This window comes from Lissotriton vulgaris, chromosome 6, assembly GCF_964263255.1.
Source record: "Lissotriton vulgaris chromosome 6, aLisVul1.2, whole genome shotgun sequence".
Classification (NCBI taxonomy): Eukaryota; Metazoa; Chordata; class Amphibia; order Caudata; family Salamandridae; genus Lissotriton; species Lissotriton vulgaris.
In genome coordinates, this window is record NC_141694.1 from 1119189778 (window position 1) to 1119214765 (window position 24988).

Below are 24988 nucleotides of genomic sequence, written 5' to 3' on the forward strand. Positions count from 1 at the left end.
GCAGATCTCGTGGATGCTGGAGATCTGAACTTCTGTGCAGGAGCTGCTCGGGGCTGGCGCTTCTCAATCCCCAAAGCACTTTCTTGAGGATGCCTCTGAAGTCGTGCTGGAAGCATAGTGCAGTTTCTCCAAGATGGCCGGTGCCGGTCCCACGTGTCTCGTCGCACCCACGGATCTCAGCTGTGCTGCAGATGTAGGTAGAGGTCGGAGAGTTCTGGAAGTCCGGCTCACGTCGGGCTCTGAAGTCTGGTTCCACCGGGACGGACGACAAAGTGAACAGCTAGGACGCTTGATGGTGCCTGCTGGTGCAGGGTGGTCACTCCTTGGCCACAAGGGCGATTTCTTCAGTCTTCTAGAGCAGAACGTCGAAGTCCAGAGTTTCTTCTTTGTAGTTTCAAATAAGGATTCATCTAATTTGGAATGGGACTTTATTCTCCTAAAGGGGGCTGTGCTATGACTAGGTCCCTCCTATGGGTGGGATCAGGAAGGGGGGTGGTTACACCCCCTATCCTTTGTCCGGTGTCGCGCCAGAGCTGGAGTGCCCCAGCAACTGGTTTGAACCAGGGTATGCACAGGGACACCTTGTGTGCCCCAGGCATGTCTCATTCCTTTCAGCCTGTCCTACCTCAATACACAAAATCCTGTCTGGGGTAGTGCTAGCACCTCCCAAGGCAGGAAACCCTTTGTCCAGGCCTCCCTCGCTGGAAGGACTCCCAGCAGCAGGAGGTCAGACTTGTGTCTGTGGTGGCAGCATCCATTTTGTGGTGCTGAGGCTCGAGTTAACTTTAACTGGGGTTCACAGTTACGTACATGTCGTGTACCTTTAAAAGGGTGGAATGCTACCCCCGTCGCCAGAACTGGCGAGGGGGTAGTATTTCAATTCGTATGACACCTTACTCGACATGTTTTGATAATGCTATGCCAAAGTTAGCAATTACCGCGAGGATTATAATGCACTTAAGAGTATATGGTATAGCGTTATCATGGAAACAGCTAAAGGACTTGGTTCCGAAAGCTGCAGACAGGCTCAGCTCATGCTAGAGCACCATCCCACATAATTCCAAGCACTCTTCCTCCAGGATTGTTAAGGCCTGCCATAGGAGTGACTTATAGGAGTATATGTGTCCATTTTAGGATTAGATATAGGTATACTAAATCACAAGCAAACGGTGATTACACCACCTTGCCCCAGCTGTGTTACCAGCCGGGCCGGTTGTGTCTGTTTAGATGGCCAGCCAGGGGTGGCATAATACATGCTGCAGCCCCTGGTAGGCCTTGGGTACACTTATGCCCTGGGTACCTATGGTACACTGTACAAGGACTTACAAGAGTGACTAAATACCAATTGGTAAATGCACCTAAAGTACATGGATGTCAATTTAGAGAGAGAACAGCTAGGCTGTGGGTCTGTTTAGCAGGCCCACAGCCAGGGAAAGTCGTAAACCAGTGAAGCAAAAAGCAAAAATCTGGGGTGACCATAGGATTGCAGACCCTACTCTCCTACAGGCAGGATCGGGGACGGCGTCGCCAGGAGGCGGCGCAGGGGGGCGACATTCTAGGGGACGGCGCCGGTGAGGTCGACCGGCGACGACCCAGATCCAGAACCGGATCCAGTGAGGGCCTGCGAGGCCGGGACCGAAGTCGCCGGCGGCGCCGCGGCCGAAGCACCCGACGGCGTCGGAGCCGAACCACCCGACACACTAGGCCCGAAGGCGCCACGGAACCCGGCGGAGGAGGGAGAGACCTCATTGCCATGAGGTAGCGCTCGATCTCCTCTGGCGTCGTGTCATGCCCAGGGACCGAAAGGTATGGGGCAGGTTGCGACGCCCGCGACCCCGTCGGAGCCGCGTGGGTGGTGTCACCCGAAAGCGAGCGCCGGGGTGGGTAGGAAGAGCGATGACACCTTTCCGACCTCTCATGCCTCTTACCTGAGGGTCTTGATTCCAAAGACCGATGCCGACTCTCGGAACTACAAGGGCTCCGACCCCGCGACCGGTCCCTCGACCTCCTGTGGGACCGGGACCTTGAACGGCGCGGGCCGACTGCAGGAGCTCAAGCCGCTTGCGGGACCGCTCCCGCCTAGCCTTGGACGTCAGGGCCCGGCAGTCGGAGCAGGTTCAGTCGTCGTGGTTGAGGCCTAAACACTGAAGACACCGGCGATGGGGGTCGGTAACCGACATCAATCGGCTGCACTTGGAGCAGGGTTTGAACCCGGGCATCCCTACCTGCACCGTCGGAGTCAATCGACTCGAAAAACAGATCAAAAAGATCAAAGATTTAGTCCAAAAATTACGAAAAGGGTACTACTTACCCGGATCTGCGCTTAACTGGCGCGGAAAAAAAAAGAACTGACGTCAGCGCGCGAGGGCGGCGTCTAAGTACTCCGGCGACGTCATCCGGGCGCAAACGACACCGACGACGGAGCCGCAGACGACGCCTACCGACACGCAGGGTTACTGCTATGCAATCGTTTCCGGACCAGTCTGACGCCTGGGGATATTCTAAGGTAAGGAATCTAATACTAACCTGTTTCTTTTTTTTTTTTAATTCTTTTTATTGATTTTCAGCAAATAAACATAATAAAACCAGTCAGTAAAACAAAGGCCAGTACATTTCCGCATTCATCATCCATTTGTATACTTTAAATATACAGCATATAAAAGATAAAGGGGTCAATCAGGGCAAACAGCTATACCAGGTTCGGGCATTCTGGATAAGCGAATAGATACATCAGCACTTATGACATTGCATTCATTTCATTGCTCTGCAGAAAAACAGTTAGGTACCTCCAGAAATCCTTTGGGTGCGACCTGGCCGGTATTTCTTCTTCATAAGTCAATAATCTGTCCCTGCAGCAGGTCATGTCCTGTAGCCATTTTTTAATACTGGGAACTCTCGTGCCTCCCCAACATTGCAATATTTGTCGTTTGGCTATTAGGAGCGCAATTGCACAAAATTTGCGCTTCTCGGCCTTCACCGTTGACAGAAGCCCCAGCAGGCATACTTTTATAGAACAGTCTATCTCCACTCCCACCATCTCCTTAATCATGACAGTTATTTTCCCCCAGTAAGTGCTTATTTGTCCGCAACTCCAAGCTAGATGGATAAAGTCAGCCTCCCTCATCCCGCACCTTTTGCAGTTTGTGTCCTCACGTAGCCCGTATTTATGTAGTCGCACAGGTGTATGATATGTTTGGTGGATGTATTTGAAATGAATGATACGTAAGTTTCCATTTGGTGTGAGTAGCCTAACTAATGTACAGGCGCTGTACGACTCCTGCTCAGTTAGCGGGTCTAAGAGTACATCATTCCACCACGCCATCGCTTTAGTAGTGGTGTATGGGATTTCGGCTTGGGCAACTGTGTATAGCCGCGATACTAAATGTGTGGTATTCGAAGATGACAGTATGAGTTGTAGCGTGTCTAATCTTGCCGGTTCTGTAGGGAAATCTGGATATAAGTCTCGAATAGCCCTTTGTAGCCTGTAATATGTGAATCTAAATAACAAGGTCTGATTCTTTATATATGATAGGTCTTCCAATTTGCAAAACCTCCCATCATGATATAAATTACCAAAGGTATCAATCCCTACCTGTTTCAGAAGTTCCATGCCTACCTTCTCCCTAGTGTAATAAGCAAGGACCCCCTGAAAAGGATACGTTTCCTGGGTCAGGGCAAACAATGTATAGCAAAAAAAACACACCCAGGCAAAACAGATAAACTGGCAGCGTTCAAGTAAAGGCAAATAGTAAGACACTGAAAATAGCATAAAGGATTCAATTTAATAAATTTGATAAAAAATCATGGAGATATCCATTTACATAATTGATAGTTAAAAAACAGTAAAATATTTTTTTTCCAATAGATATACAAGATTTACAAATTATTTGTATAGGTAGTGTTCCCAATGGTACATAGAAGAGATGGATTTTCATCTACGCGTTTCAACACTATGGGTGTGTCTTCATCAGGACAGTAACCATCTTGTTGCTAAAAATAGATAAACAATGTTTTAAAATGATGTCTATTATGTTAAGCAGTGCCCAGCAATCTATACAGTATTTCTGGAACTTTGGAGCCAGAAGTCTGATAATTAAACATGATATACCGCTTTATAACAATTAAGAAATCGATAAAAAAAAGAAAATGTTATAAAGCGCTATATCCTGTTTAATTATCAGACTTCTGGCTCTAAAGTTCAAGAAATACTGTATAGATTGCTGGGCACTGCTTAACATAATAGACATCATTTTAAAACATTGTTTATCTATTTTTAGCAACAAGATGCTTACTGTCCTGATGAAGACACACCCATAGTTTCGAAACGCGTAGACGAAAATCCATCTCTTCCATGTACCATTGGGAACACTACCTATACAAATAATTCACACATCTTGTATATCTATTGGAAAAAAATTATTTTACTGTTTTTTAACTATCGATTATGTAAATGGATATCTCCATGATTTTTTATCAAATTTATTAAATTAAATCCTTTATGCTATTTTCAGTGTCTTACTATTTGCCTTTACTTGAACGCTGCCAGTTTATCTGTTTTGCCTGGGTGTGTTTTTTTGCCATACCTTCTCCCTAGTTACAGATAGTTCAGGGTGATGATGTAAGGCCAGTGCCGGGGCATAGAGTGGTAACTTATGAGCTAGCTGCCCTAGTTTCCTCCAAGCATGTGCCGTGGGGTCAATTGTGTTTATATCTGCAAAGTGTAGGGGTGACATTTTGTGTGTGAGCACATCCGTCAGTGGTGTCGGCAATGCATCCCCTTCTTCCACTGCGGTGTGTGTTAAGTAAGGGATCGTGTGATACCAGTGTGCAGCATACTGCGCCTGTGCACATAAATAATATAGGAGGAAATCGGGGACACAGAAACCCCCCTTCTCGTAGGGTAGTGTCAGCGTTCTGAGTTCTATCCGTGCTTGTTTACCCGCCCAAATTAGTTTCAAGATTAAAGACGTGATATTTGTAAAAACTGCTTTTGGAGGTGGAATGGGGATGTTGTTAAATAGGTAGAGGAACTTGGGGAGGATGTTCATTTTCACAATGGCAATGCGGTCAGCCAAAGAGAGCAGTAGCTGTATCCACCTGTTTACCTTTTCCTCTAGCTTAGCAATCACTCTATCATAATTGGCACGTTTGACTTCCTCAGGGTTCCTGATATACCATACCCCTAAATATCTAATCGAGTCAGTTTGCCAATCCAAAGGGAATTCCGTTCTATGCGGTGTAGTGGTGTCTGTTAGTGGGATAATTGAGGATTTATTCCAATTAATCTGCAGGCTGGAGTGTCGCCCAAACTTTATGTACTCCCTTAATAACGGGTCTAGCATTTGTTCCGAGTCACGAACATATAAAAGCATATCGTCCGCATATAAGGATATGTGTAGCGGGCGTCCCGGGAAATGTAATGCAGAGTGATGGTGCGTTTGTCTAAAATGCAGGCCAATGTTTCCAGGGCTAGTGCAAAGAGCAGGGGCAATAAAGGGCACCCTTGTCTTGAACCCCGTGAAATAGGGAAGGAGTCCGAAAAATACCCGTTCACACGTACCCTGGCTACTGGGTTTGTGTATAGCAGTGCTACCCACTGTATGAAAAAGATGAAGACCGCTGCACTCCTTTTGATACTGTTTAAGCAATGGGTGCCGTTGGGTTGAATCTATTTAGGGTGCTCAGGGTGAACCCCTATCTGTCCGGGAGGGGCGAGTCAATGAAGCGAGAAATACCTTACCAGCGTAAGGTGAAGAAGCCTGAGCACTCCTGTGTGCTAATGAAAGCCATTTATACAATAAAGTTCAAAGAAAAAGTTCAAAGTTTTATTCACTTTGTTTTACAAATGCGATTTATCCTTTTCAAATTAGAATGTAGTTTATCCAATAAACAAAATGTCAAGTGGACAATTGTTGCATGATCAAATTCATAGGTTGAACAGTTCAAAATGTTTGATTTATAAATCAGAACATCCCCGATGCATTTCGAGCTGAAGAGCTCTTTTTCAAGGGGTCAATGTGTTCTAAAGAAAGAAGAGGAAATGAATGTTACTAGTCAGGTCCCGAGTGCAGATTGAATGAAAAGAATTGAAACAAAACGGGATGATAGTTAGAAAAGTTAATAGGGTGGTGAACATGCCTTCTTAGCAAAAAAAAAAACAGGATGAAGACGGTGTATTAATAGATGGTGAATAAAAGAGCGAAATTCAGTTTAAAAATAAATTTCAGAGTTCCCCTAAGGTGAAAACCGTGGGTGGTAGAATGAAAGTGGGTGTACATGCGATGTCAGACTACGAACGTGCAACACTCATGTGGATGACTGTGCCGAGAGAATATGTCGGCAGCCAGCCTGTCAGGAAAGCGGAAAAGGAAGTGCATGGAACTGGGTCAAAAGAAACGTGTAATTAAAAGCATGGCGTGATATTAAATGAAAGAAGTGCAGGAAAATCGAGTGGAGCTCCTAAGAGCTAGAAACTTACCAAGTGTGTAGCGTGAACAGCATAAGACGCGATCCGGCGCTGAGTACGCGAAAGTGATATCGCCCGGGTAATGCGGAAGCGTTTAACCAGTGTACACATGCGTGAAAGAAGATTAGACCAACGAGAGCAACAAAGGACTAAGCCGTGTCGAAACGAAAACCGGAAGAGAAGAATGAACCTGGAGGGGCTCGTGAAAAGGGTGAAGACCCAATAGAGATAGCGAAAATAGTAACCATTAACGTGTGTAACCCCCAAAAAATGTAATCAAAAGGAAAATGATAGATGTAAAAAACGAGCATGAGTGTGTGCTGGGAGAATGAATGGCGAGTGTCTGACGGAATAATGAATAATATTGTGTAAATAGTAAATATGAGGGATGAAATGAAGGTAAAGGAGGGAAAATCAGTAAAAAGGGTGAAAGAAAAATGGAGATATACGAAGAATGAAATTCAAAGGAAATAAGTGAAAAAGAATAAGGAAAAGGTCGAATGAAGAACATGGAATAGTAGGTACCAAGGACAATTAAAGGTGAAGATACCCAAGGTGGGGCTGAAAAAAGTGTATTCTCAGGGTGTGAAAAAGTAAAGTACAGGTAGTAGAAGAGAAAGAAAATGTGATGAAGAAAATGTTTTTTTACATCAAAAACGAGAACAAGGATGGTAATAAGATGCAGACAAAATGGGATACCAACATAATAATGAACGAATGTATGAATACTCAAAGGAAGCTGCTAAATTCCAGACGTTCATTGAGTCCTTTAGGATGGATGGAGTCAAATCTGAATATCCAATACAGTTCTCTCTGAAGAAGATATTTTCTGGGGTCTATACCTTCAGGTTTCTTGGCTGTCTCGAGGACGAGAAAGCGAATTTGATTCTGTTGAGTAAAGTGAGAGGAAACACAAGATTTTAGGTTTTTGTTTCTGATATTACTTCGATGTTCGTTAAGTCTGGTCTTGATTTTACGTTCCGTTTTTCCCACATAGGGTAATCCGCATGGGCACTTCAATAGATACACAACATTGGTGGTATCACATGTAGCGTTGACCTGTAAGGGAATTTGTGTGCCTTTGCTCGGATGTGTGATGCTGTTTCCCAGTATGATGTTATGACAGTTCAAACAATTGTGGCAAGGGATGGTACCTTTGTAAATTGAAGATGTGATGATACGAGGTTTTATCATGGTTTTGCAGATTTTTAGAACGCTGGTATGCAAAAATAGGCGATTCATTGAAGATGGTATTGAAATCTGGTTCCAATTGCAGTAACTGCCAATGATTCTTAATGCATTTTTTTATCAAGTGACTTTTGGTAGAAAATTGAGACAAAAACTTTACTTTACTCAACAGAATCACAACATCAGTCAAATTCGCTTTCTCGTCCTCGAGACAGCCAATGTGTTACCCGGCACGTATTGCAATTATGCAGTCAATCATTTCACCCCACCAATACACCTACCCGCAGTTTAGCACGCCAGTACCATACCCACCTAGAAAAAAACAGGTACATCATCAATGTCACATCATATGATACTCCCAATGCAAAGAGGTAGCAGATACACCTGAGTTACCAGCAGTCTTACGTGAATCATTGACCTTGACACCAGTATCGCGTCCGGGCTATTTAAGACCATGCTGGTGTTGCTAGATAACCCACCCAGGAGTAGGTTTGTAACATTCGATTAACGAACATGGCAAGATCCCTGTGAGAGTTTAGTAGTACTAACGTAGGACATCGCCGTTACATAGACGCTCTGTAAGTCCCTGTCGCATGTTACGTGACAGTCCTGTCTGTTATGCGCCAATATGCAGGCAGAAATCAAGCGACCTGACGTTAGGTTGTGTGTACCAAATATATCCTGAGTAACAGTGACACTTTTCCCTTATGTATATTTATCTGCAGGCAACAATCCTACAATGTCCAGTTAACCCCTTGCAGCTTGAACATTTACCTACGAACAAAATTCAGAGTGAATGTAAACAGTTAGTATAACGCATTTGTTTGCCACAGAACCTCAACATATAAAGACATTAGCTGCCAACAGAACACATTGCAGGATGTCGTGCTGAACACTTCATCAATCCGATGATACAAGATCTGACTATCAGGCGGAGTCATGCTGTTGTTCTGGCCTGTTCGCTTTCTTGCCTTTGCTCGTTATCTTTTTAAGGAAGTCCTGGGCTGCTTTGGGACTGGTGAGAATGATCGTCCTCTCTTCCCAGGTAATCTTTAGGCGTGCCGGGTATAGCATGGCGTAGTTGATCTGCAGCTCCCGAAATTTCACCTTGACTGCAGCAAACTCCCTACGCGCCTGTTGTCCAGCTTCGGTGAAATCGGGAAAGAATCCCAGTTTGTTCCCTTAATGTAGTATCTGTCCCTTTTCACGTGCCAAACGCAGAATGGTGTCGCGGTCTCTGTAATTCAACACTCTGGCTACTATGGGTCGTGGCGTGCCTCCTACTGGTGGCTTTGATGCGAGAGAACGATGAGCTCTTTCAATCACGAAAATGGGCGATAAGGCACTTTCCCCAAAGATATCCTTTGCTCGACATAGGATTCCATACGGCCAGTGTTTGTTGTTTCCGGCAGGCCCGCTATCCTTACGTTGTTCCGGCGGGACCGTGCTTCCAAGTCCTTCGCCTTTGCGCTGATAACCTCAATCACTTTCTCCATGCCCTTACACTTCCCTGCTGTGTCATGGGACTCATCCTCGACAGTTGAGATGCGTTGCTCCGCTGTGTCCAGTCTTTCTCCCTGTTTATCCATTTTCGCTGCCATACTATCCATTCTCCCCGTCAGATCTAGTTTACCATTTATGTCCTGTAAATTAGTTTGTATGGCTCTCAGAATGGTCTCCATGTTGCTCCCCTCTGCTACGTCTGATGCCGAGTCTTCTTCCATTTGACCAGATTGGCCTTTAGGCGCCTTGCGTAGTTCGAAGGTGAGCTTCGGTTGTTGCTTATCCGGTTTGCCCATTTTGCCCTAGCTGCTAAAGCACGGTCACTTCCAAGACCAGAACAGATTCCACTCAACCGTGGTCACACTGGCAGATGTGTATACATATTAACACAGCTGAACTCGTGCTAAGCAATTCAATGATGGGGTGACGTTTGGTGGGTGGCTGCTGGAGCGTCCGTCACACGGACCATGAGGGGGAGGTGGACCACCTGTAGAGATCATTCGCTCCTCCCACATGCACGACTTCACTATGTCTTGCAGGGGAGAGAGGCTCCAGATTATTAGGCAGGGCTCGCTTATGCATGCACAGTATCTTGCACCTCACTCTTTGTGCTGATATAGTTCACGTTTTGGCCTGTGTCCCTGTGATATAGCCGAACTACTGCCTCTCAACCCCTAGTCACTGCTGGGTCACACTGTGCATCGCCTTTACATTTTTGTGCCCGCTCCGGGATCCGCAATTTGGTGTTGCCTGCCCTCAACCAGTTTTCATTGCCTCATTTATAGCCGCCAGTACCCCAGCTGAGCCACAATGTTCATCATATGTCCTTGCCCTGAGATCGGTGCCCGCATTCACAGCTCAGACAGTGCCCAGCGCGCAGCCAGTTCTCTATCCGTCCTCACGATGGCGCAGCTTCCGACCGCCATTTTACCTATTTATTCTATCAACAGATGAGGAGCATCAACATCCATGAAACATATGTTGACATACACTTCCCTTCTCAACTGTCGCTACTGCCCTGAATAATTTTGTCCTCACAAGAGCCTCATCGGCTGTCCGCATTTCGTTACGTGTTTTGGCAGCACAAGAGCGTTATTTCGTGGGCGCCGCCATTTTGCGATGCGAGGTTTCACTTCACCAGCCAGCGAGTCTCAGTATGTTATAAAAAGCGCCAATTACTTAACCACACTGATCCGTTATCGCCACCATCCGTGCGCCACAGTGCTTCGTTGGAGCCTAGATCAGGCGCCAGATCCGTCTTCAATGTGTCCCGCAGTACGAATCGTGCATCACTCCGGCATATGCCGCCATCTTGCCCTCCGGTCCGACTGCTAGTGTTGCTCCTCAATTTTCACCTGCGCCCGATACTAACAGGGCGTCTCCTGAGGGTGCACAACTGCTTCTCATCTCCGAATTTGTTCTCGTTTTGGAAATTAGAACTTGTTAAATATATTTAAACATGCAGGGACAGTGTATGCCCGGGGGAGCTGTTGTTCAGGCAGCCATCCCGCTGTGCGCCCCCTAGCGCCCCCCCCATCTACTAACCTGTTTCTTTCAGATTATCCTCTCCCACCTCAGAGGAAGGGATTGAGTGTACCGTGGCTATTGGATCATCTGCCGCAATATTTTTCCAGATTCTGACCATCCTCCACAAAGGTGGGGGCTGCGGTAGTTGACTATCACTTGGAACCCAACATCTTAACAGTGAATGATCCGACCAGGCACAGGGGCCGATATCAGTTATCTGTGTCCGCGGCTGTGAAGACCAAATTAGATCTAAAGTGTGGCCTTTTACATGAGTGGAACTATTAACCAGTTGCTGCAAGTCCATCGAGTGCATAGTAGTCTCAAATAGACCCGCTGCAGGATCTCTCTGCATCTTGTCTTAGTGATAATTAAAATACTCACTACTAGGCGACGTTTATATCTGGAACATAAGTCAGTAGTGAGCTCCCCAAAAAATTTATTGAACCCAGGGGTGGGCCTAGGGGGACGATAAACTACCATAATTACAATGCAGGAGGACTTCAAGGAAATTTTTATCCCCAAAACATTTGCATTGTCACAGCTTTCTGCCATGTCTATATCTCCCCCTTGCAGCAAGGAGAAAACTTCAAGATGGTGCTTCTGCAAGGAGCGAGTATTAAGCACCGCTCCTTTCAGACCACATGCAGTGGGGGCTTGAGTCTGTCCCTGAACCCTCAAAGACCCATCAGCCTCTATACTGTTAGTACATTTTCGACCAGCAGCCTTGCCTGCACACTCTCCTCTAGCAAATAGTTACCCGAATTAAGGGACCGTAGTGCTTCTGCCGCACAAGTTACTACTTGTGTAACGATATATCTGTAGGAGACAGTTAGTGATAGATTCCTTACCTTAGAATATCTCCAGGCGTCAGACTGGATCCAGAAAGTTTTGCATAGCAGTACCCTTGCGCATCGGTAGGCGTCGTCTGCGGCTCCGCGTCCGTCGTTGGCGTCGTGGGCGCCGTGATGACGTCGTCGGAGTACTTCGACGCCGCTTCCGCGTGCTGACGTCAGTTCTTAGCCACAGCTTTTCTGCGCCAGAAGCGCAGAGCCATGACAAAAACCAACACTGGTGCCAAGAAACTAGGGCCCTGAAAGGGGATGACCTTAACCCTAGATATCGGTTCGCAGAACGGGGAGGATGGGTGGGTCAGTAAGGAATCTATCACTAACTAATGTCTCTTACAGATATATCGTTACACAAGTAGTAAATTGTGCATCTGAAAGAGACATGTTAGTGATAGATTCCTTACCTTAGAATAGATACCCCAGCAATACCATCCCTGTGGTGGTGGGTCTGCGAACCAATAATCACACCAGAGAGTCCTGGAGGACGGAACGGCCAAAGTAGCCGTCTCTCCGGACTTGACTGTCCAGGCAATAGCGCCTTGCAAATGTGTGCAGCGAGGCCCACGTAGCTGCCTGGCAAATGTCCTGCAAGGGCACACCTCGGCTCAAGGCAGTAGTAGTGGCCGTGGCTCGAGTGGAATGAGCCCTCAGCCCAATAGGGGGTTCCTTCTTAGCCAAGGAGTAACACGCCTGGATGCACAAGATAATCCACTGAGAGATGGTCCGCTTGTGCACCGCTTTCCCTTTCTTAGCGCCCGCGTACCCAACAAAGAGTTGATCATCCACCCGGAACTGTTGTGTGCGATTCAGATAAAATGAGAGCGCACAGTTTGGGTCCAGACGGTGGAGCCTCCCCTCCTCTCTCGAGGGGTGCGGAGGCGGAAAGAAGGTGGGCAATGTGATGGATTGCCCAATGTGGAAGGCCGTGACTACCTTAGGCAAGAAGGAGGGCCTAGTCCTTAATACAACCTTGTCCGGATGGACTGAAAGGAAAGGAGGCTTACAAGATAGAGCCTGGAGCTCACTCACTCTCCTGGCAGAGGTGATGGCTACCAGGAAGGCAGTCTTCAGAGAAAGAAGGCGAAGAGGACAGTTGTGCAGTGGCTCAAAGGGAGCGCACATCAGAAACGTTAGAACCAAGTTCAAGTCCCACTGAGGCATCACAAAGGGAACAGGAGGAAAGGTATGAGTGATGCCCTTCAGGAATCGATTAACGATAGGGGACTTGAATAAAGAAGGTTGGTCAGGCAGCCTCAGAAAGGCTGAAAGATAGCCCTTGACAGTGCCCAGAGCAGAGCCCTGCTGGGCAAGAGAGAGAAGAAAGAGGAGAACCTCAGAAAGAGGGGCATTGAGGGGATAAACAGCCTTTGCTGTGCACCATGCCACAAATCTGTTCCACCTGCAGGCGTATACCGACTTTGTGGAGGGACGCCTGGCTGCCAGAATGATGTTGCAAACTTCAGGAGGCAAGTCAAATGGCCTCAACTGTCGCCGCTCAATCTCCAAGCATGGAGATGGAGACTGGACAGGTTCGGGTGGAGGACCGTTCCCTGCTGCTGCGACAGAAGGTCCTCCTGAAGAGGCAGACGAACCGGGGGATCGACTGACATACTGAGTAGCTCGGGATACCAGTACCTTCGTGCCCAGTCCGGAGCCACAAGGATGACTTGGGCCCGGTCGCGCTTGATCTTCTTCAGCACTCTGGGCAGAAGTGGTATAGGCGGAAAGGCGTACAACAAACCGCAACTCCACTCGCGACGAAAAACGTCTCCGAGCGAGTGCCGCCTTGGAAATTCCAACGCGCAGAACTGATGACATTGCGCGTTCTCTTCGGTGGCGAATAGATCTAACCAAGGCTCACCCCATCACAGAAAGAGGCCTTGCGCCACGTCAGAGTTCAGACGCCATTCGTGATCCATCGAGCACCGACGGCTGAGTTTGTCCGCCCTGGCGTTCAGAGAACCTGCCAGGTGTTGAACCACCAGAGTCACGCCCTGATGTTCCAGCCATTGCCAGAGACGCAGAGCCTCCTGGCAAAGGGTCCACGACCCCACTCCGCCCTGTTTGTTGCAGTACCACATGGCGGTGGTGTTGTCCGTGAACACCTGCACTGCGCTCCCTCGGACAGACGGGAGGAATGCTTTCAGTGTCATGCGAATCGCCCGCAGCTCCAACAGATTGATATGGAGCCGGGACTCGGCCGGAGACCAGAGTCCTCTGATCTCCGCCTCTCCCAAGTGGCCTCCCCAGCCCTGGAGGGACGCGTCCGTCACAACTACGTGCTCCAGTTGGGGAAGGGAGAGGGATCTGCTGTTGACCCAATCGCGGTCCGTGAGCCACCACTGCAGCTGTCTCGCAGTGCCCTCCGATATCAGGACATGGTCGGACAGGTTGCCCCGGTGCTGGGCCCACTGAAACTTCAGGTCCCACTGCAGAGCCCGCATCCGCCACCGTGCGTGATGCACCAGAAGGATGCAGGAGGCCATCAGCCCCAGAAGCCGCAGCGTCAACCTGACCGAAACTCGGGATAACGGCCCGAAGATCGGAATCAGAGCCTGTATATCCCGAACCCGCTGTTCGGGCGGGTAAACCCGAAACTGCGCCGAGTCGAGAACCGCTCCGATGAAAAGGAGCTTCTGAGAGGGGCACAGGTGCGACTTCGGCACATTGATGGAAAATCCCAGCAGGTGCAGGAGATCCGCCGTAGTCTGGAGGTGGCTGACGACTGTCTGGGGCGAGCCCGCCTTTAACAACCAGTCGTCTAGGTAGGGGAAGACTGAGACCCCTAACCTGCGCAGATGAGCTGCGACCACAGCCATCACCTTCGTGAACACCCGTGGGGCGCTGGTAAGGCCGAAGGGGAGCACGGTAAACTGAAAGTGCTCGAGGCCTACCGTGAACTGCAGGTAACGCCGGTGGGCCGGCAGGACGGGGATGTGGAAATATGCGTCCTGCAAGTCCAACGCTACCATCCAGTCTCCTGGGTCTAGGGCAGTCAAGACCTGAGCCATTGTCAGCATTTTGAACTTCTCCTTCCGGAGGAAGCCGTTGACGTTCCTCAGATCCAAGATAGGGCGTAGGCCCCCTTTGCCCTTCTTTGGTACCAGGAAGTAGTGGGAGTAGCAACCACGTCCTACTTCTGGCCCAGGAACGCGCTTGATGGCCCCCTTGGCCAAGAGGGCCGAAACTTCCTCCTGCAGGAGCCGCAAATGATCCCCCGATACGCGGTGGTGTTGCGGTGGCATGGCTTGAGGGGTCGTCTCGAAGGGGAGGGAGTAGCCCCTTCGGACGATCTGCAGCACCCACCTGTCCGAAGTGACTGTGCGCCAGTGAGAGTGGTGATGGCGAACCCTGCCTCCCACTGGCATCACATGGGCCGAAAAGCACGGACTAGGAGGGTTTAGAGGCGGATGCCGCGGGGGCAGGTGTGGACTGACTCCGCTTGTTCCCCCGACCGCCTCCACGGCGGTTTCCACGGCCGCCGCGCTGGACGACAGTTTGCGGCGAGTGGCTGGCGGCACTTGTGGGGACGCCCCTTCCTTGGCCACGAAAGGAGCGAAAGGCACCAATTTGCTGGCGCGGGGCCGAGAGGCCCAAGGACTTGGCCGTAGCCCTGGAGTCCTTAAAGCGCTCAAGCGCGTGGTCTGCCTTGTCGCCAAAGAGGCGACGGCCATCGAACGGCATGTCCATGAGGGTGTTTTGGACGTCTGCCGAAAACTTGGCGGATCTCAGCCAGGCGTGGCGTCGTACCGCCACCGTCGTAGCCATCGCTCTGCCCAGCGAGTCAGTAGTATCCAGGCCACACCTGATTGAATACTTGGCTGCGTCCCGGCCCTCCACAAGGGCTTGGCCGAGTTTGGCTCGTACCTCCAACGGGCACTCTGGCAGCACTTCCGCCACCGTCTCCCACAGAGAGTGGGTGTAACGGCCCAAGAGGCATGCGGTGTTGGAAGACCGCAGTCCCAAGCTAAGGGACGAGAAGATCTTCTTACCATAGTTCTCGTACCTCTTGGACTCCCTGTCCGGCGGGGCCGTCGGGAAAGCGGTCTGGGAGTTAGAGGCCTGGATGACCAGACTCTCGGGGGTGGGGTGGGAGGACAGGAAACATGGATCGCCCGGAGCAGGGCGGTGGCGTCTGGCCACGTTCCTATCTACAGGCGAACCTGTAGCGGGCCTGGACCAAGTGCCCAAAAGAACGTCCGTCAAGGCCTCATTAAACGGCAGCAGAGGCTCCATGGAGCATGACTGCGGCTTAAGGACCTCAGAGAGGAGGTTAGTCCTCACGGCCGCGACGGGGACCTCAAGGCCCAAGACCTTGGCAGCCCTCATCAACACCACACCATAGGTAGCTCCCTCCTCCGAAGCCACGGTAGGAGGAGAGACAAATCCAGTGTCTGGAGAGGTGTCCAGGCCACTGGCCTCCCCAAGGTCTCCTGCCCAGTCCATGTTAGACTGGCACTCCCTGGACAGAGGGTCCTCAGACCCCTCCCAATCCTCCTCATCCCTCATCTCCTGAGATTCAGGGTCGTAATTGAATGAGGTCGGTTCATAGAAACTAAAATCTCCAAACCGCGTTGAGACCGAGGACGGCGCCGGAGGTGACACCACACGGACCGACGCCGGGGAAGGGGGTCGTAAGGTCCACCAGTGACGATCCATCGCCCGAGGAAGGTCCTGCGGCGCTGACGACGCCGGGGCCGCTGTACCCTGCGGCGCCGGGCCGAGGGCACCAGCGGTGTCGGGATCGTGGGGCTTGGCGGCACCAGGCCCGAAGGCGTCGGCGGCGTCGGGCCGAAGCAACCGACGGCGTCGGGGTCGAAGCCCTCGACCCACTAGGGCCCCCAGACGGGTTCGCTGGGCCCGAAGGCGCCGCGGAACCCGTCGGAGAAAGGGACCTCATGGCCATGAGGAAACGCTCAATCTCCTCCGGCGTCGCGTTCAGCCCAGGGACCGGGGGGGTATGGGGCCGAACGCGGCGCCCGCGACTCCCGAGGAGCCGCGTGGGCGGTGTCACCTGAACCCCCGGCCGCATCGTGCAAGCGTCGGGGGGAGTCAGAAGAGCGATGACGTCTCTTCGACTTCTTATGCTTCTTACCTGACGACTTGGACCCGGAGGAGTGGTGCCGACTCCCGGAGCTGTGACAGCTCCGTCCCCGCGACCTGTCCCTCGACCTCCCGTAGGACCGGGACCTCACAGGGCGCGGGGCCGACTGCCGGAGTTCGAGTCGCCTGCGGGACCGCTCCCGCCTGGCCTTCCTCGAAAGGGTCCGACAGTCGGGGCAGGCCTCGTCGTCATGGTCGACGCCCAAACACGTCAGGCACAGGCGGTGGGGACCCGTGACCGACATGGTACGGTCGCACTCGTCGCAATGCTTGAATCCGGGCATCCCTACAGGCACCGTCGGAGTCGTACAGACTTCGAATTGGATCAAAAGATCACCAAAAGTTAGTCAAAAAGTGACTAGGGAACTGCTCTTTCCAGATCTGCGCTGGCTGGCGCGGAAAAAAGAAGAACTGACGTCAGCACGCGGAGGCAGCGTCTAAGTACTCCGACGACGTCATCACGGCGCCCACGACACCGACGACGGACGCGGAGCCGCCTACCGACGTGCAAGGGTACTGCTACGCAAAACTTTCCGGATCCAGTCTGACGCCTAGGGATATTCTAAGGTAAGGAATCTATCACTAACGTGTCTCTTTCAGATGCATAAATCAGCGGGGGCAGGGGTCCTGGCCCCTGGTCCAGACGGGCATGCCTTTGGTGCGCCCGCTGCACTCGTCAGCTGCACGTCGGCCCCATCAGCTGGTTTTAAAGCAGCAGCGGTGGACTAGAACGCAACCAAAAATGGCGGCGTGAACTATGCAGCTGGAAGTGAGTGAAAGGCAGCCACAGCCGTCGCCCTGAGCTCCCTCCACACAATCAGCACTCTAGAGCTGCGGTGGACCGGGGTGAAGTGATCGGAATGCGGCAGATGAATAATGCCCCAAGCAGTTCAAGTAAGGCGAGTAGAAAGTGCCCTCAAGAAATTTAAAAAGCAACTATTTATAGTGCTCAAACAATTTACAACAAAATATGACACAAGGAAACAAATAAAATTGGCTATTTTTTAAAAGTGCACAAGTGTCAGGATCTGAATCCCCTACTATCCGCGCCTGCCTGGATATAGAGGACTACATGTCCCAGAAGTCTCGGCGGCTTGTGAGCAGTAACTATATATACTATCTGAACCCGGAAGTCGGGTTGTATTGGATTTTGTTGTTATCCCGATACTGGAACGGAGCGGCTGCCCGTTATTGTGTGGGTGCGGTGGTGCTTCGCTGAGATTCGCGAAGACACTGACACCCCATTGTTGGTCTTGTTTTTGTTTGCATATTCGCTGGGAGACGCACACTGAGGAGTCGGCTGACTCATCGTTGAGGGTCCTGTGGTGCTTCGCTGACTGAACCTTCGCAAAGACACAGACCCTGCTTCGTAGGTGCCTTTGAACCCTGGACGAGTGCAGCGGCGGAGACGCGACATTTGGTGCTGTGGTGCTTCGCCGTCTCTAACGCGAAGACACGGACACCAGTAACGATTCCCTGAGTAACCTACGGATGATTCCTAGCGGAGGTTTTGAAGTTACCCTCGGGGTTTAGAGACCATACGGAGTATTTCGTTCATGGAGCGGTTTTCTGTTTCTCTGATGGAGGTGCTGACAATATTCCCGGAAGTGGACGTTACCGCAACGAAGGAGCCCGGAATCCTGTAGACTCCTTGTGGTGTTGGTGGTAAGGCGACGGACGGGCATTTCACCTCTGGGGATTGATACGGTTTTGTTTTTTGCTTAATTTACTTTTGGGGTTGGTGCTTGGAAACTATTAATCCTACTTCTGTGACTTAACAGAAGATGACCGGTGGTGAACCTTTATGCATAGGCTGAGAAGAACCCCTAGGTCTGGAAACTCTGGCCTGGTTTTTTGATCCTAAGAGGCATAGAATCAGGTGCGTACTAGTCAGGTTATATTAAGAGGTCAATCAGGAAGAGGTGTGAATCTGATATGTTAATCTGTGTTTGTGTTTTATAGGTATTCACCAAGAGCTCCACTATAGGAGAGGGGTTACAGAGTCTGTTCCACGATTTGCTCACAGCGTTTTCATACACTCAGGTATGTGAAGCGTCATAGGGAGGTTACGGAAGGTGGATAGATTATAGGCCTTCATAACAGGTTGTCATTTGTCATTTCAGATGTGCCTCAGCCTGTGCTGCACCTTCCCCTGGCCGCTTCACATATTTCCCTCGCCTGATCACCTCTAAGCTCTGGGTGCGTACGTTTTCCCGAGCTTGGGGAGATCTGGAGGTGGACCCTCTAGAGCATCACCCGGATCCCGAAGAGCACTGAGCATTCTTGACAACAAGCATGCAAGCCGTCAGCGTGCTCTGCTTTCCGGCGTGCCCTGTGCTTCTCAAAGTTGGAGTTTTGTCAGTCAATTTCTGAAAACATTTGTTGTATTTGTGTTTCTATTTTTAGAGACTTTTTTATTGGTGAAGTTTCAACTCATTATGTTGGCATTAAATAAAAAATTGATGGAATTCACTTTAAAACCTGGAACAGTCAAAAAGGAAGCAGTAAAGTTATTACGTTTGTAGGACAAAGAACTATATAACGTTAAAAAGGTCCTACAAGTAGCAGCAATACAGTATTTGTATATAAAACAGAGTGAAGAAAACATATTTGAAGTATACATCTTTATTTAACATTTCTATAAGCCATAGTTACATATTTTATAAATGTATGAAGGGTCAATAAAAAACTGCCTGACTGAACTCCATACGGAATTCTCTCTCTTTTGAAATCATTTATGAAATTTTACAATAATTTATATAAATTATTTTCTCTCCAATATGATTTTTCTTTTATTCAACACAATTGAGGACATGAATTTACAAACTGTGGCGTACATACAAACTGTAAAACAAAAAACGACACACGATCATCGCATCTTCCTACGGGTGACTGGCTTCGTAAAAGCGGATAGCAATCTTTTCCTGTTTCCGCGAAGAGTCCTCTTTTCTGTGCCTTCATCAGAAGATGCTTGAGCTTTGCTGCTTGCTTCTGTAGCTGGACTAGGCATGGGTGATATAAGGTTAACCTCCACTGGGGGTGGTGACCAAGGAACTTTGTCTGAAGACCTAGAATACATAAAATAAAAACCAAAAATGTTGATTAGTCACAAGATCTGAAATATTCCATAGAAATTGCCAAGTTGGGTGCTTAAATGAGATCTTAGTACATAACAAACAGTACTCACCTTTTAAACTTCTCATGTCACTTCCAGGAAAGCCCTCACAACAATACATCACAATTTATTATTTTACTGCTGAAATAATAGTACAGGTATGCATTCTTTAATCATGACTTTTTTTACGAACTCTGCACGTTCACAAAGGGCAGAATTTGTTATAAAATGCAAGTCTGACTCCAGGTGAAAGGGTTAGAACCAGCAAATACTGCAGAAATTCTTAAAATTTTAGATGCCGGCAGTGCATAGACATTTGAATCTAATTCAATCCTCAATCCACAGGCAAAACACTTTATTTCTCTCTTCTTTAACATGGTAGTACTTATTAAATCCTTAATCCCTGCATTTTCAGTCAACTAAATTGTTCAGTAGCCTCCTGTTGCAATAAATACGTTAACAAGTAACTTACCTTTGGTAACGATAAATCTGTAAGAAACATAGGTCCATTATTGATTCCTTACCTTAGAAATACCCCCTGGCATCAGACTGGATCCAGAAAGTTTAGTGTTAGTAGTACCCCTGCACGTCGGAAGGTGGCATCGGTTGACTCCGCGTTAGTCATTGGTGGCCTGGATGCCGGAATTACGTCAGTTGTGTACACATCTTTCCACGCCAGAAGCACAGAGCCATGCAAGACACTGACCACTGGTGCACAAAACTAGGGCCCTGAAAGGAAATTCCTTAACCCTAGAAGTCAGTTCGCAGAACAGGAAGGATGGGTGGGGCGGTAAGGAATCTATAACTAATCCATGTTTCTAACAGATATATCGTTACCGAAGATAAGTAGCTTGTGCATCTGAAAGAGACTATTAGTTGTAGTTTCCTTACCTTAGAATAGCTACCCCAGCATTACCAACCCCGGAGGTGGGTCTGCGAACTGAGTTCACACAAGAAAGTTCTGGAGAACTGAAAGGCCAAAGAAGCCGTCTCCTCGGACTTGGCTATGCAGGGATGCCCACGTGGTTGACTGGCAGATGTCACTGAGGGGGACTCCACGTCCGAAAGCAGTAGTGGCTGCGGTCGTCCTGGTGGAATGGGCGTGCAGTCCTACTGGAGGCTCCTTTTTCGCCAAGGAATAACAGATTTTAATGTAAAGGACAACCCATCAAGAGATGGTCCATTTTTCACCAGCCCAACCTTTCTTGGCATCCACATAGCCAACAAAGAGTTGATCGTCAATCTGGAATTCGTTTTGTACGATCCAAATAGAATGGAGAAGTGTGGCTCACTGGTTAGAGCAGGCAGACCCTGAAGCAGAGGTCAGACCCGGGACCAGGGTTCGATTCCCGACGCGGCAGGGTGTTGAGCTGAAATGTCCACGGACTCGATAATTCTCGCTTCGGTGCCTGACCTAATCATGGGTTCACACTCTGTAACTCTGGGCATTAAGCTTGCTTAATCTCCACAACGGCCCCCCCCTCCGCGGCGGGATACCTGGCTTTCACCTTGGGGATGCCCTGTAGGGGCTATCTCACAGGGAAAAACCAGGACGGGTTCCCAAGGCAAGCGCAGAGATACCCCTTCGGGGGTCGATTCTGGCGCTATATTAGAAATATAATAATAATAATAATAATAATAATGATAACGCAGGTTTTGGATCCTGACGGTGGAGTCTCTTCTACCCCTTAGAAGGATGTGGGGGAGGGAAGAATGGGGGCATATTGATTGTCTGTCTTATTGGAAAGAGGTAACCCTTTGGGAAGAAAATAGGGTTTAGTTTGAAGGACAACTTTGTCTGGATGAATAACCAGGAAAGGAGGTTTAGAAGAAAGAGCCTGTAGCTCACTCTCCCTGTGAGCAGAGGTGATGGCAACCAGAAAAGCAGTCTTATGAGTCAAGAGTTCGAGAGGACAATTATGTAATGGCTCGAAAGGAGCACACATAATGTATGTAGAACCAGATTCAAGTCCCACTGGGGAATTAAGAAGGGAATAGGAGAAAAGAGGTGAGTAATGCCCTTAAGAAATCTATTTATAATAGAGGACTTGAAAAGAGAAGGCCGATCAGGAAGCCTTAGAAAGGCCGAAATGGCCCAAAGATAGCCTTTGAGGGTGCCCAGAGCGGAGCCCTGTTGGGCCAAAGAAAGAATGATGAGGAAAACCTCTGAAAGGGGGGCACAAAAGGGGATCCACAGCCTTTGCTGTGCACCATGCCACAAATCTGTTCCATTTAGAGGCATATACTATTTTAGTGAAGGATGCCAAGATTACATTAAAGACTTCGGGAGGAAGGTCAAAAGCAGTCAACTGTTGCCACCCAAACTTCAAGCAAGGAGGTGGAGGCTGGAGAGGTTTGGGTGGAGAACCATCCCCTGCTGCTGCGACAGACGATCCTCCTAAAGGGGCAGTCTGATCGGAGGGTCGATGGCCATGTGCAATAGCTCGGGATACCAGACTCTTTGCGCCCAATCTGGAGCCGCAAGAATGACTTGGTCCCGGTCGCGCTTCATATACTTCAGCACTCTGGGCAGAAGTGGTATAGGTGAAAAGTGGTATAGGTGGAAAGGCGTATAGAAGACTGCAACTCCACTCGCGATGAAAAGCGTTGCCAAACGAGTGCTGCCTTGGAAATTCCAACGTGCAGAACTGCTGACATTGCGTGTTCTATTTGGTGGCGAACAAATCTAACAAAGGCTCACCCCACTGGTGAAAAAGACCTTGCACCACCTCGGAGTGAAGATGCCATTCGTGATCCATCATGCACCTGTGGCTGAGTTTGTCTGCCCTGGCGTTCAGGTAACCTGCCAGGTGTTAAACCACCGGAGACATGCCTTGATGTTCAAGCCATGTCCATAGGCGGAGAGCCTCTTGACATGGGGTCCATGACCCCACCCCGCCCCGATTGTTGCAGTACCACATGGCAGTGGTGTTGTCTGTGAACACCTGCACTACTCTTCTTTTGACAGACGAAGGTGTGAGAAAGTTGCTCTATATATACTGGACTAGAATGAAGTACAGTGTGTATAGAGTCCACCAACCCCAGAGGTATAACAGAGGTTAAAGTCAGAACTGACCTTACTCTCCAAAGTGGTAGCTTGGCCGAGCAGTAAGGCAGTAGCAGAGGACAGTGTAAAGCATTTGTTGTACACACTCAGTCAGCAAAGGGTTTCACACATTTAAGAACTGAACTCCAGGCCAATTGTTTTTATATCCACAGATATAGGCTTTTTATTTTTAGAACCAACAGTTATAAAAATATACTTTTCTTGTTATGAGTTCTCTCATGTAATTACTTTGCAAAGGAGCAATAAAGTTCGTGCACACAATTAATACAGTATTGACAGTAAGCAACACAATCCTAAAACCCACTATAGCATTGAGCTCAATGAGTTTTCCACATGTAAGTACAGTTGATTACTATAAAGATTACTTTAGAAGTCCCAGGACTAGATCTTAGATTCAGTCCTGGGGTCTAAGCTGAAGCCAGGTTAGCAAAAACATATTCGTTACTGTAGTGAATTTTCATGAATATAACGCCGTTTTTAAAAGTTCACACGTAGAAACTTTTCAAAGGAAATCTGACAATGTTATTCAATGGGAGAAAATTCAGGTTGCAGGTAAAGTACGATTGTGTTACTTTTGTACTTGGTATCTATGGATGTAGTGTCATTGTACACTCAAATACCTCAAGAGGAAGGATTGCAGGTGCTGGAATATTTCCTAGAGACAAGAGAACGACCCCACCAAGTTCCAACTGAGTTCATTCTCAAATTGGCAAGCTTTGCTCTAAAGATAAATTATTTCAACTTTGATGGTGACTTTTACTACCAAATAAGCGGAGTCGCAATGGGCTGTCCGTTCGCCCCAGAGCTAGCGGTATTGTTCATGGCCATATACGAAGAAACTTTCATCTATAAGAACAATCCATTCATTGAAAACATCGAATATTGAAGTAGATATATCGATGACGTGTTTTTCGTTGTGACTGGACAGGAGGAACAACTAAAAGAATTCTATCAATGGCTTAACAACCGGACCCAAGAGATTCAATTTAGTCTAAATTACTCAAAATACAAAATGCCTTTCCTGGATGTGGAAGTTTGTCCAGCCGATGGGGGGCTTGTCACGACCTTGTGTAAGAAAGAAACAGATCGGAACAAGTCACTTCATTTTTCAAGCAATCACCCAAGAAGCATGAAAGATAATTTACCCTATGGGCAATATCTTCGAATCCATCGTAAATGCCATTTTAAGGACGAGTTTTTTAACAATGCTACTAAACTGACGAATAATCTCTTGGAACGTGGATACCCTAAAAAACTCCTGAAAAGATCAATAAAACGTGCGTGGTGGACACCTCGCGAAAGTCTACTCGAAAGAAGGACAAGAAAAGAAAACTACAGGATTGTCTTTGTTTCAACATTGTCCAAACTCTAACCTGCTCAAAAAAGTAGTAGCTAGCAATTGGCACCTAGTAAAAAATGTGCATGCATCATTCAATGCCAAGCCATTATTTGCGTTAAAAAAAACCGAAGCATTGCTAACCATTTGGTTAGAGCAGCAATGCCACAAAAAGAAGTGATGTCAGTTAGAACCTTTGTTGGCCTGCCTCCCATAGTTGGACACAAGAAGTGCGGGTCCTGCCTATGTTGTTCCACCACGGAAGAAGGTTCGGTTTTCCAACACAAAAACATCTTTTGGAAACACAACTCATTTACTAATTGCAGATCGCGATATGTCGTATATGGGATCAAGTGCCCATGCAACCTTTTATATATCGGCAAGACAAATCAGGAGGTTCGAACACGAATCACCCAGCATAAGTCAAGAATAAAGATGAAGGTACTTACATCACCACTGGTGAACCATTGGCACACTATGGCCCATAAGGAATCTGATCTCAAATGGACAGTGATTCTAAAGGTAGAAAGAGATCAAAGAGGCGGAGATCTGGATAAGAAATTATCAAAAAGAGAAGCAATGCTCGTCTTGAAATTCAACACTGCAGTTGAAGGCCTGAATGAAATGTCAGAACTTTACAAACTTTATTAATTTCTGATGGAGCTGAGCCCAGGCATTCCTTTACATATTATAAACGTCCCGTATTGCCAGCCTCTCCATGGACTTTTGGCATTCATTTTCACTCCAAATAACCACATCGATTACTCCTGTCAAAACCAGACATGGCGCCATTGTCCAAAACACAGTTAAGACCATCATTCCTATGATGCTTTTT

At 48.4% G+C, this 24988-nt stretch overlaps 1 protein-coding gene across 3 annotated transcripts in view; it reads right to left on the minus strand.

The window, feature by feature from the left end:
• Positions 1-19244: 19244 nt before the first annotated feature.
• Positions 19245-24988, minus strand: part of AHCTF1 (AT-hook containing transcription factor 1) — a 1100496-nt gene continuing 1094752 nt past the window's right edge. For all 3 annotated transcript variants that reach the window (XM_086927206.1, XM_086927204.1, XM_086927205.1), the window contains one exon: positions 19245-19703. In XM_086927206.1, coding sequence (XP_086783332.1) covers positions 19505-19703 — 199 coding nt within the window. In that variant the 3' untranslated portion in view covers positions 19245-19504. The remainder of the gene's footprint in view (positions 19704-24988) is intronic.